This window comes from Talpa europaea (assembly GCF_964194135.1).
Source record: "Talpa europaea genome assembly, chromosome: 4".
In the NCBI taxonomy this organism is placed as follows: domain Eukaryota; kingdom Metazoa; phylum Chordata; class Mammalia; order Eulipotyphla; family Talpidae; genus Talpa; species Talpa europaea.
The window spans coordinates 127,677,415-127,690,283 of record NC_140070.1 but is presented as its reverse complement, the minus strand read 5'-3'; the positions used below and the strand labels follow the sequence as shown (position 1 = coordinate 127,690,283).

At 37.1% G+C, this 12,869-nt stretch overlaps 1 protein-coding gene across 1 annotated transcript in view; it reads right to left on the bottom strand.

The window, feature by feature from the left end:
* Positions 1-12,869, bottom strand: part of LOC311170359 (multidrug resistance-associated protein 1-like) — a gene marked incomplete at both ends in the record, with an annotated part of 110,365 nt that overhangs the window by 33,242 nt on the left and 64,254 nt on the right. Inside the window, 5 exon segments of the mRNA XM_084232725.1 lie at positions 2,015-2,182; positions 6,150-6,326; positions 11,077-11,203; positions 11,883-11,949; positions 12,045-12,129. Coding sequence (XP_084088851.1) covers positions 2,015-2,182; positions 6,150-6,326; positions 11,077-11,203; positions 11,883-11,949; positions 12,045-12,129 — 624 coding nt within the window.

Sequence of the window (12,869 nt, the reverse complement as noted above, 5' to 3'; positions counted from 1 at the left end):
GGCTATGTGCTATCTACTAGAGCACCTGTGCTGGAAGGTCATGATGAAAAACACTGAGAAACTCTGAGAAAATTGTTTTCCCACGGGCCCTTCAATATAGGAAACCACAAAGCTTTATGGTTAGACAGACTTAAAAATCTTCGCTCTTTTTAAGTTGAGCAACCTATATCAAGTCATTGTGACACCCAAGTTCCTTTAAGACAGTTTAAGACAGTATCAGTCATAACCCCTTCTTCAGATATATTGTAAGAACAAACTATTTTAGTGTCACATGGCATACTGTTGATAAATATGAATTCTTTTTTGGGCCCTTCAAAAAACCAATGAATTGTTATTATTGCTATTATTTTTTTATGTTTTATATGTAACACATGGATTTTAAAATTACAGAATTTGGCTCTTTTATAAGCTACCTTACACATAAATAAAGTCTCTCTTTGCTTATCTGCTTGAAGTGTTACACCAACAGAAACTCTGACAGCTTCTCACTACGTACTTAAGGAAATGATTCCCTCCACAAGACAAAGTGAAAAAAACCTGACATTCCTGCCCAGAAAAAAAATTAATCTAGAATTATTGAAGTTTGAAGTTTCAGCAGGTGGAAAACCAGAAATAGCTTATAGCAACTCTTACTGAAGTCTTTACCTAACTAGTACCTATAGGAAGTTACAGAGTTGATCAAGAGAAGAAACACAGGTTTCTCTTTTAACTTTGTTTTGCAAGGGAGGCACCATGTTCCTCACAACACTTAGCAATGGGCGAGCTGAGGGCCAGGTGAAGCCACGTAACCCTAAATGCAAGCGCATTCAGAGGAAGACACGCAGAGAAGGACGCTCGCCTCTTGCCTCTGAATTTGCACCAGGGATTTGGGGGACTTGGAGGAGACATGTGGAGAACAGACATGTCAAGACATCTGGAAGAGAAATGTGGGTGAGAGGCCTGTGGGGAGGCTGAAAATGGCAGCCATTATCTTGATTTGTACCTTGATTTTGCTCCTTCTGTCCCAATTTTTTGGGACTTGCTTCAGATCCCTTTCCTATGGTTCCCCTTCCAGAAGGTGCCTAGATTTCTGATCCTCATTGGCCCCACTTCGGGTCAACCCTGTTTGGCTGGGTATTTACCCATGAGGACAAGGTAACTTCAAGTGTTTTATTGGGATACAATTATCCTTTCTTCTTTTCTTTTTCTATGTATTTTCTTCTATTAAGGTTCTTTTACACTAAGAAAATGCTTTGTCTTCATGTGCACGATGGCCAGATCCCTTAAAATTGTGCAAGTTTGGGGAGCCCAGGATACCCCTTAGACATGGGCTAATAGTTTAAGTGGGTCTTAAAATTCTGACAGATTTTTAGTTTAGTTATTTCCATTTAAAAGTACCCACTTTAATAACACCTGATTCTAAGTAGTAATCAACAAACTAATTATATGTTTCTTAAAAGTACCATTCATAAAAATATTTTTAAAATAACTCAACTAAAAACCATACAGATTAACGCAAAAATCTCCTTAGGAAACGGTATTAACCAGTGAGGTAACACATATATCACCTGCAGAGTAAACTTACAAGAAAAACTTTTAAAAAAACTCGTTAAAATTTGTGTGCAAAATTCCATTTTTTTTGTTTATTTTTGTAAGTTTTTTTTTATTATTTTATTTATACAAGTACTGGGTACAGTCAGAAGCGCGGGAGGGTGAGCGAATTCACCAGAGCCAAAACGGAGAGCAGAGCAGGCAGACTGACGAAATACACTGCTGATGGGAGCAGCAGGCGGTAGGAGAGGTCTGCACGCCATGCGGGACCCTCGCAGGTGGGCGGGGATCGAACCAGCGCTGCAGAGGCTGCAGGCAGCTTTGCAACCGAGCGCTCAACCGCTGTGCCACCTGGGAGGCCCAAAATTACATTTTTTACATGAAATTTTACTACTTTGCTTCAATGAATAAAGCAAATATTAGAATTTGAGGCACAAGCATATTATTCTCTTCTCCCCAGAAGTCTAAGTGATGCTGTCGTTACCTTGTTTTTCAAAAGACCTGAAGAGCCAATTACTTTTTCAAAAAGTTGTTTTCCAACATGAACATCAACCGCAGACAAGGGATCATCCAGGAGGTAGATGTCAGCCCCACTATAGACAGCTCTGGCCAGGCTCACTCTATGCTTCTGACCCCCACTTATATTCACACCCTGAAAAGGGAACATTAGAAGAAAAAAAAAAGATGACAGGAACAATGTGTGAACCCTACCAAATCTTTATGCAAGATTTCCGGAGGCCAATTGCACCCCATTTCTTAGAGCCACTATCACTCTTAAAAGGAGATACCAAGAATTAAGAAAATAGACTTTACAGTTCCCTAACTCTGAAAAGTCTTGTCTGTGGAATATTAAGTTAGACTTTTGGCTGCCAACCATATACTGACACCAGTGATCATTGAAAAATTCACACACAGGAAATTGAGAATAATAGCTAAATTACCAAAGCAGTAGTCAACATGTCCTATTTTCTTCTGTAGAGAGATTAGTACAAGTCTTGTTGGCAAAAGTACAAGCCTAAGAAGCAAGAATAAGGTATATAGATCACTCCATGTGAGAATTAAAGTCGACATGTACAGCCATGTATGGAGAATTATGGGGTCAAGCCCAATTTACTTGATTTATCTTACATTTAGTGTTTACAGATTTGATTTAAAAGCTCTCCATGGAGAACAGAACTTAGCCAGTGACCTATAATTGTTAAATGCGATTGCTTTTCGTTGCCTTTCTCATCCTCCTCCTACTCAACAAATATCTCATCTGTATAAACTGTATTCTGGGTTCTAGACTAGGTTGTGGTAATCAGATAATGATAGAGTCTCTCATGAAGATATTACAATGTGATGGGGAATACAGACATGAAATATATAGCAAATAATATGATACATATGTGTGTGTATGTGAGTGTGCTTGCACTTGTATTGCCTAAAATGGGCCCCATTTCATGGGTCTGTCATCACCATTTGATAACTGTAAAATATTTAGGTCAAATCTAACTCTGAGTACAGAGACAATCATCATTAACTATTACAAATATAACCCAGTCACCCCTGTCTCCAATCCATCCTCTGCTTTGTCATCACTTATCCATCTTGCTAAAAAATCTTGATGCTTCTATCTCTCTCCTACCATTATCCATGAATAACAGCAAGTTATTGTAAGATACATATTTATATTTTGGTATTAACTCATCATTCAGCCCCTCTCCTTGTACTGCCCTCCAGTGATCATGGTTGGTGAAAGGGACTAGCCTGCATTTTGAAAAATGGGCCAAGGCTGTTCTCTTGCTGGGAAGCCTATATACTCCCTTTTTAACTCAAAGGCTATTTATCTAAGTCGTCTTAGACAACAACCTTCCAACCAGTATAAAGTGACTCATCCTCTCCCTTCTTGTCTTGCTTCAGTTACTTATCTCATCCCATTGCTAAAATTGGCAGTCTGTCTTATTAGTGAAAGATAGACTTCCCCAAATGATCAGATAAAGTTTTTCCAAAATATCCAGAGCAGGCTTTTTCCAATCTGTGTTACCTTGGCCTTTGGAGATAAATTCAGTTGCGGCCCTGCAGGCTTCAGGAGAAACAGGAGATACTTTAACTATCTAGAAGAATAAGGTTACTCAGATTTAAGGCTGTCCCCTAAAATAACCTTTTTGTTGAAGAAACACTATCATATGCAAAGAAAAACATCTAGAGCATCTAGAGGGGGTCTTGTGAGTCCCCCTCTTCTCTCTTTGACACCCCAGACTCCAATCCCAGTCCTTAGTTTAGGATATAATTCCTCAGCCTGTCTCATATAGTATTTTCAGTCATGTAAATTCTCTAAACGTAATTATTTTTTTTAAATAATTAAATGTATTCTTTTTCTTCTGCTGATTTGTCTGCTGATTTTATGTTAATTTGTTGCTTGGCCACTCTGAGCAAAACTTCAGAGGAATAAAGGAAAATTACTCCATATGCCCCATGTCTAGCCTTTGAGTTTTCATGGGCTTCCCTCTGTCTGTGCCTGTGTCCTACCTAGTTCATCCTTACATTTCCAGCACCTAGACAGTGTTGAACATTAGTGCAGAACACTAGTAAATAATGGTAAAGACAATCTATTAATATTACTAATAATAGCTAATGACTGAGATCCACTAGACTGTAAATCCCTTGAAGGCAGGGTAACAGCTGTCTCACCATTATGTACACTATAGCAGAGTAAGAACACAGTAAGTAGGTAAGTAAATGTTTATGATCAACTGAACATGCCAAAAGAAGAGATAAATAAAAGGGGAATTCTGCATTTATTACCTTGAGTTATAAACTAACTTCCTTTTGAAAGATTTAATTGAATGTTTATTTTAAAGTGCATTGAGAGAAATTTAGCTACATCCAGCAGAAATTATAAGTGGCAACAGCCTTTATTAAATCTATATATTTCTTATTTTGCATATTTTCATTTTAAATTATTTTCAGTTACATACTATTAGCTATTTAATGTTACTAGAGATTGGCTTTATCAGAATAATGTTCAGTATGTGTTAACAAATTGAAGAAGTCACAGTGGTGAGTGATTTTAGCTTTGGCACCATCTTTCCTAGAGATAGTGAAGATGCCAGAGGAAAAAACAAAGACTGGAAAAGGTTGTCTATTCAATACTTTGAGAAATATATCTGCAAAGTAAAGGCTATGAATAAAGCCAGTCTAATTCCAGTTACAAAACAAATTTTGCCTTAAATTCTAGATTTAAATATTTCCACTTTCTATAATTTTGTTATGTATTTTATTTGCTGATTATATAACAAGACAATTAAACAACTTAAGAGTAGAAATAAAAATGCCTAACAATGTTATGCTAATTCTCTTTTCAGAAATTCAAAGTACTTAGTAAGGATTATTTATTCATCATCACGGCACATGAGTCTTAGGCAGAGAGAGGCTGCTTTAGGGTTCATGCTTAATTAATGGAGAATTTAGTCATGGGTTAGTGATAATCTCTCAGGTTCGTACTTTGGCTCATAATATCTTGTTTTGTTTAGTATTAACTTCAAAACATTGGGCAGTGTAATGACTATTCATTAACGCAATGAAAAATAAATAGAATAAATAAAACAGGATAAAGAAGAAGAAGATTGGGAAACAAGCTTCTCTTAAGCAGGAATGAGCAAAGATGAACAGGCACATCAATGACAGCATCATCTCAGTCTTTTTAGAAGCAGGCCTGCGTGCCGCCACTGACACTCGTGTTGCACTGAGCCAAAAAAAAAGGAACAGACCCGAATGGATTAATTTCTGCCAAGTCCCAACAAGACTTAACTCCTCATATAATTGCAGTTTCAGCCTTTCCTCAAGGTAGAATCTTAAACCAATAAATCTGGAGTTTCTCAGTCAGCTAGTGAGGTCATCTGCATGTAGGACCTCCATGCCTTCTCCTAAGGGAAGGTGGCTGTGCCTGAAATAATCTTTCTTTTCATTTGCTAATAACCTTCTCCTACCCCCTTTCTGACTATGCAATCCTTTCATTTTGTACAACTTCTTGCAAGAAGTATCTACTTGTTAGATGGGATGTTACTCAATCCATGAATAGAATCATATAGTAAAGTCACATAGGACTCTAAATTTATTTGGATGAATTTTGGTTTTTTAGCAATGGCTACAGTCTTGATCTTGACTTTGGTATGTAAAATATACAGGAAAAAAAAAAAACATATTCACTCATTAGTCAGAGAACAGCATTATGCCAACAACTGAAACAAAACCTTGATCCAACTGATAGGTTTTCATTCCCCACATGGGGATAACATGATAACAACAGAATTTCCTGCTGATTTTTTAATCTGTCTTATAAATGGTCAATTATAAATAACTACTTATCTGCAATACTGCCTCTCATAGCAATTCTATAATGATTTTTTTTAAAATTATAGTTGTATAGCTCTTTGAGGCCTCAGGAAAAAAGTTATTAAGATATTATTAGCACAGATGGAGTCTTATTCCTGCATATGATAAATTTATTTTCCTTACTCTTTTTTTTGTATTTTTAAAGTATATTCAAACAAACTATTGAGTTAACTTTGAAAATATGTATTAGTAACAGAGCTGAATAATAATCCACATGCTCATTGGGTCAATGTCTTCCTTACTCTTTCTCCAATTTCAGTTTGATCTCCATTTGGTAACTGCTCCAAATCACAAAGGAGAGCACAGGCTTCTAATACACGCTCATAAAACTGTTTCTGCATGACGGAGCCAAAGAGAATGTTTTCTTGCAAAATACAATTCTGAATCCAGGCCTGCTGGGAAACATAAGCCACAGAACCCTAAAAAAAGAAAGAAAAGAAAGCTCTTAACAAGGGAGAAGATATTGCATGCACCAAGTTAAAGGACTATCTGTAGTCCATGGTTTTACTTTCTTTAACCTTAAATTGAATTTTTTTAAAATATAGTTTATTTCTTAAAATATTCCCTATGTACACTTTTATATCCTATTTTAGTATCATATATATTTATTAGCATTCCCTTCAAATGAGTTTGTGCTTCTTATTTGCTTTCATGGTAGTTTCTATCAAAGTTATTGTCCCTGGTGGAATTATCTATAGATATTGAGTGTATTGGTCTGCTCAGTCTGCTGTAACATGGTACCATGCGCTGTATGGCTTAAACAAAAAATTTGTTTTCTCAAAATTCTGAAGGCGTGAGATAAAGTGTCAGTGGAATTTGGTTAGTTCTGAGGCCTATTTCCTTAGCTTATAGGATTCTCCCAAATCTTCACATGTTCTTCCCTTGTGTGTGTCTGTGACTTAATTTCTTTTATTTTTTAAGGCTATCAGTCTTATTGGATGATTTCCCACCCTACAGATGTACTTTTTTTTTTTTCTGAAACTTGTTCTAAGTTTTTTTTTTTTTTCTTTAAAGATTTTATTTATTTATACAAGCACTGGGTACAGTCAGAAGCGTGGGAGGTGAGAGAATTCACCAGAGCCAGAGCGGGGAGCAGAGCAGGCAGAAGGACTGAAGCACACTGCTGAGGGGAGCAGCGGGAGGCAGGAGAGGTCTACGTGCCATGTGGGACCCTCCTCCGGTGGCCAGGGAGCAGCCGGGGATCGAACCGGTGCTGCAGAGGCTGCGGGCAGCTTCGCAACCCAGCGCTCAACCGCTGCGCCACGGGGAGGCCCTTAATTACCTCTTTAAAGACCTCATCTCCAAATACATTCACATTCTGCGGTACCAGGGATTAGGATTTCAACATATGAATTTTGGAAAACACATTTTACCCCCATAACATTATGACAGAATTTGAAATACAAGCTGCTTATTTGGGATCAATCACTGTGGAAGAAAAGGAGAAAGAAGGATGGGGAGGGATAAAAGGGACTCAGCACTCCGCCCCAACAGAGCTTTGGACAACCCTTCAGAGAGCGATGAGAAGCATCATTCATTAGATTTGTTCCCTGTGAGGCTGACCTGGCGTGGCCTCTAGGAGCGGAGTCCCGGAGCCAGCTGCTGTGGGCAGCTGAGGCCACTCCTGAAGGAGCTACTTTGCTGGAAGCATCCCCAATGCTGGACAGCAAATAAATTAGGAGAGAAATCTGGGTGGCACATCTATGTGCCTAACACATAGTCACTACATTTAAAATTCACTTTTTTATGATTTCATGTTTTGAAGCAATTTCTAAATATAATATATGACCATCTGCTGCATAGACTGTCTATATAACTAACTCTTTTTTAAAAGGAGGCACTGTATTTGAAGTAGAGACCTACCCTTTCATTCTGCCCATAGACTAGACAAACAAAGATTTTTGTATTCTGACTACTGTGCGCTCTGTAACAATACCAGACATTTAAAGTGTTTTCTGATGTAGACATTTATATAACTACTAGCCTTTTGATTTCTCCCAACTACTTTAAAGATCAAGGATTAACTTTTAATTCTTCTTGGTTGAACATATAAAACATTGAATGGCTTTTGATTCAAAACAATATAATTCTGATCCGACCTGATCTTGAACACAGAAGCAAATGCTCTTCAATTGCCTTGCCTAGTGCATAACCTTTGATTATAATAGCATATTAAATCAGTCCTTGGGTGATAGAAATTTGAACACATACTACATATTAGGTAACACAAGAGAACAGAGGATAAGGAATAGGAAAAAAAGACTGAAGAACAGTCAAAATGGCATACAATATAAAACAAAAACTAAGTACTGCACTGAGAAGTATGGATTTGATCTATTGATATGACAGGAGCCGAAAAAAAGTTGATTTTCATAGAGATTTAAATTTTCCCTTTTATCTTTATTATTATTGCTGCCGCCTCAAATACAAATGAAATGTACTTTTGTTTCGTTTCATTCTTAATAATGAAATACCATAAAGGATTTGCTAATTCAAAATTATTCTCCAAATCTCTGGTGTTCCATCAAAGCACACTGAATATGGAATGCTCTGCATGGATGCTGGTTAGTTGGGGCCTTTGATAGGAGAATAGGAAGTCTAGAAAGAAAGCTTAGAGAGAATAGGCTTGGTTGAGTTTGAGTGTTATAGCATATGCCACAAAAAAAGTGTTTGTGTGAGACTTTAAGAAACAGAAATATGTACCTAAAGGCATCTTGTAAACTTTCAATGTTAAGTTGGCCATGCCATTATTATGGTTGTCCTTACTAAAGTAGAGATAATTAGAATGATACTTATAAATTTAGTATTTAAAAAGTTTCGGGAAATAATTCAGAATGTGAGACCTCAAATCCCATCACTAAACCAAACTAATGAGCTTCTTGAAGGATGAAGTGGCCAGTTACATTAGACAGCTATATATGTCCTCTCTTTGACAACTCTATTTTTAATATAAACAGAGTGTCCTCTCTGCTCTACTGCTAGCAGTAGCATTCTTTTTTTTTTTTTTAAGATTTATTTATTTATTTATACAAGAACCAGGATACAGACCAGATGTGCGGGAGGGTGAGAGGATCCACCAGAGACAGAGCGGGGAGCAGAACAGGCAGACTGATGAAATACACTGTTGAGGGGAGCAGCGGGTGAGACAGGAGAGGTCTGCTGCACCAGGTGGGACCCTTGCCGGCCGGCCGGCTGGCCAGCAGGCCAGGATCAAACCCACGCTGCATTGGCTGCAGACCGCTTCACAGTGCTGCGCACAACTGCCTGCGCCACCAGGGGAGGCCTCTAGCAGTAGCATTCTTACGACTTCTTTCATCACCATGAACATTTCCTTAATTATAAACCCTCCAAGGCATCAGAAATACTCTTTAAATCTCATCATGAGAGCCTTCATGATCATAAAGAGGATTACAATAACTATAAATATTCATAGGGAGCCAGCTGACTCTGAGCCAAGTACTAGGTTAGGTCTTTGCATAGCATCTGATTCAGTCTGCTTTTTGGTCTTATAAGCTTATTATTATCATTTATGTGATAGGTGAAACCTAGAATTGATTAACATTTTAATTTGATTATCATTTTTATTTGCTCAATTACTATTTGTTTTTCAATTTTGAAAAAATGGATACCTCTTCTGATGCTTTTTCTTACTCTTCAAAGCAGAATTTAATAGGTTTTATAATTTGAATCATTTTATCTATATCTAAGCATTTACCATAATTGATTTTACCATGCCACTCACTAGACTCTAAACACTGTAGTAAGAGGGACATATTGTTTGTTTGTTTCCCTGGTGGTGTGTACTCAATTATTGCTTGGTGATACATAGCTGGAGAAAGTAAATAAAAACCAAATCAATATGATATAAATTATATTTAAAAATAATACTCACTGGCCTAGGAAATGTTACAGTCATCTTAAACTATAAAGAAATGGTTGATTTGCCATGAAAGTAATGGTGTTATCAGGATACTAAAATGAAGGTTACTGTATTGTTCAGTAAGTATATTCTCATCCAAAAGTAAATATAGGCACCATACTTGGTTCTAAGCTAAGAAATAATGCTGAAAGAGAATAGAACAATAAATAATCATTAAAAGACTGGAATCAGAAAAGATATAAGGATAAGAGGAAAGATATTAGGAGGGACAATATAAGGAGTTGAAATTGATTTTTCCTAGAGAGAAAAACTATGAAGAAACTGATCTCAGCAATACAGAACTTCTCTATCTTGTCCAAAGTGAGAAGGAAGGATTAGGATAGAATTCTACGCAAGAGTTAGATCTAAGGGAAAGCTCATTGGATAGTCTAATAAGTTTCTAAAAAGAAGTAGCTGATTAAGCACTCGGGGAATTCTTATTCCTATTGAAATTTAAGAATAGAGAAAAAAAATAGGGGCCTCCATGGTGGCACAAGGGGTTAAGCACAGCAGTGTGAAGCTGTCTGCAGCCACTGCAGCACGAGTTCAATCCCCAGCCAGCCAGGGAGCTACCCACATGGCACAGCAGACCTCTCCTGTTCTCACCCACTGCTCCCCTCACAGTGCTTTTCAGTCAATTTGCCTGTTCTGCTCCCCACTCTGTCTCTGGTGAATCCTCTCACCCCCGGCACCTCTGACCTGTACCCTAGTTCTTGTATGCTTAAATAAATAAATCTTTAAAAAAAAGAAAAAAAAGCTGTGAGTAGACAGATAGTCCCATAGTCCTTAGGTTAAAAATTAAATGTAATCTATCAATATTATTATTTTTCTGTGATTTCTTTTAGGTTAAAGCTCCTATCCATGAGCTGCTGTAAGAATTATTAGAACAGAATGGATATAACTGCTTAGGGAACCTTACAATGAGTGATAATTAGAAACCTAATCAAATTACAGCATAAATCATATTTGTTATTCTATAATTGGTTGCAATTCAGTTAATATTATCAAACAATTACCATAAGCATTCATAAATGATTTGCTGAAGAATTTGGATGACAGAATGCTGTTATTAATCCATCCACAGCTAATCAATTTCTTTGGAAACTGAAATGTTTGTTAGAAACTAGAAATGACCATTAAATACTTGCATCTCCAATTCAATTTGATAAATTCTTATTGACACTAGTGATGTGCTGGCTATGTAGCCTATTACTCTAGAAGCTGTGAAAAGAATATTTTGTTGGCTTTACCTTTCTGTGGACTACTCCTGAAAGTTTCTCCATTTCCCCCAGAATGGCTGAAAGCACAGATGATTTTCCAGACCCAACTTGCCCTACAATGGCCACTAAGGCTCCTTCTGGAATCTTTATGTTCAAGCTGCGTGAACACAAAAAAGAATGAGATCATCCCATGTTAAAGTTGTTTTTAGCATGTATTACTAGACAAATATTTCACTTTCATAGCACAGAGCTTAATTCCTGAAATTGCTGCTTCCCATATTTTTCTACATTATTCTAAAAACACTTAACCTTCTAAAATTAAAACAACAAAATTAGAGGAAATAGAGGAAATCAATGCCAAAAGAGAGGGGGGTGGAAAAAAAGGGGGATATGGAGTCGGGGTGGGGGAAGAAAGAAGAGGAAGAGAAAGAGGAGAGAAGAGAAGAAGGAAAAAGAAACAGTGAAAGGTTGGGAAAAAAAAGTCTGGTAGATTTCAATATATTCACCTGCTAAAAATTTCTAAGAAAAAAATTATTTTGGGGCCGTCCCTGGTGGTGCAAGGGGTTAAGACACAGCACTATGAAGCTTTCTGCAGCACTGCAGCTTGAGTTCAAGCCCTGGCCAGGGAGCTACCCACATGGCATAGCAGACCTCTCCTGTTCGCCCTCTGCTCCCCTCAGCAGTGTATTTCAGTACATCTGCCTGTTCTGCCCCCAACTCTGTCTCTGGTGAATCTTTTCACCCCTTGCATCTCTAGCCTACACCCCAGCTCTTATATACATAAACAAATAAATGTTAAAAAAAATGGTTTTAATTTTTCCCAAACCATGACTTACTCTTTTAATACTGGATTTCCTGTGTTATCCCAGGAGAAAGAAGCATTTGTAAAACCAACTACATGGTCTGGGAAGAAAAATAAATACAATGATGCATTTTAGAATCAATTATCCACAACCCAGAAGTCAAATAAATATTGAATGCAAAGAGGAACTGCTGACCTCCTATGTAGTTTGTTTCAATATTTTGAGGAAGAAGCTCCTCAGAGTTCAAAAATTCTTCCAAACGACCCAATGATATTCTTGTCTATTAAAATAAACACAGATGTCAATTATTGGGAGTTCAAGTAGAATTTTAAGTGAAGAGGTTTTATTACAGCTTCTTTAACATTTTTTGATGGAAAGTGAAGATACTGATATAAATATTCAGCAAACATAATTTGAATTGTTTTAATCTTATAAGTAAGTTCATTCCAAAAGAGAAAGAACAGTTTCAAGGATCAACACTCAAAACAAGCATAATAGAGGCAAGAAGTCATAAAAAGAGAGGAAAAATTCCTCGTTTCTTGGACCCATAATAATCTATTAATTAATAATTATAAAAAAGATTAGTTTTTGAAAGCAACTTCAAGATTTTTTAAATTATTTTTTAAATTTTATTTATTTATTCATTTTGTAGAAGAATAGGGGTGTAGGCCAGAAGTGCAGGAGATGAGAGAATTCACCAGAGAGAGTAGGGAGCAGAACAAGCAGATATACTGAAATACACTGCTGAGGGGAGCAGCAGGTGAGACAGGAGAGGTCCACTGCGCCATGTGGGTAGCTCCCTGGCTGGGGTTGGAACTCAGGCAATAGCTGAGACTTAACCCCTAGGCCACCAGGAAGACCCAACATTCTTGAATAAATTCTGCTTCTAAGTTTTATGCAAGAGGATAGCTTTAGCAATAATAGTGAGTTACAGCAAAATAACTATAAATGTTTACCTATAATTAGGAGAAGTAAAATCATTTCCCCCATAACTGACTTCTATAAAATCATTTCCCCCAT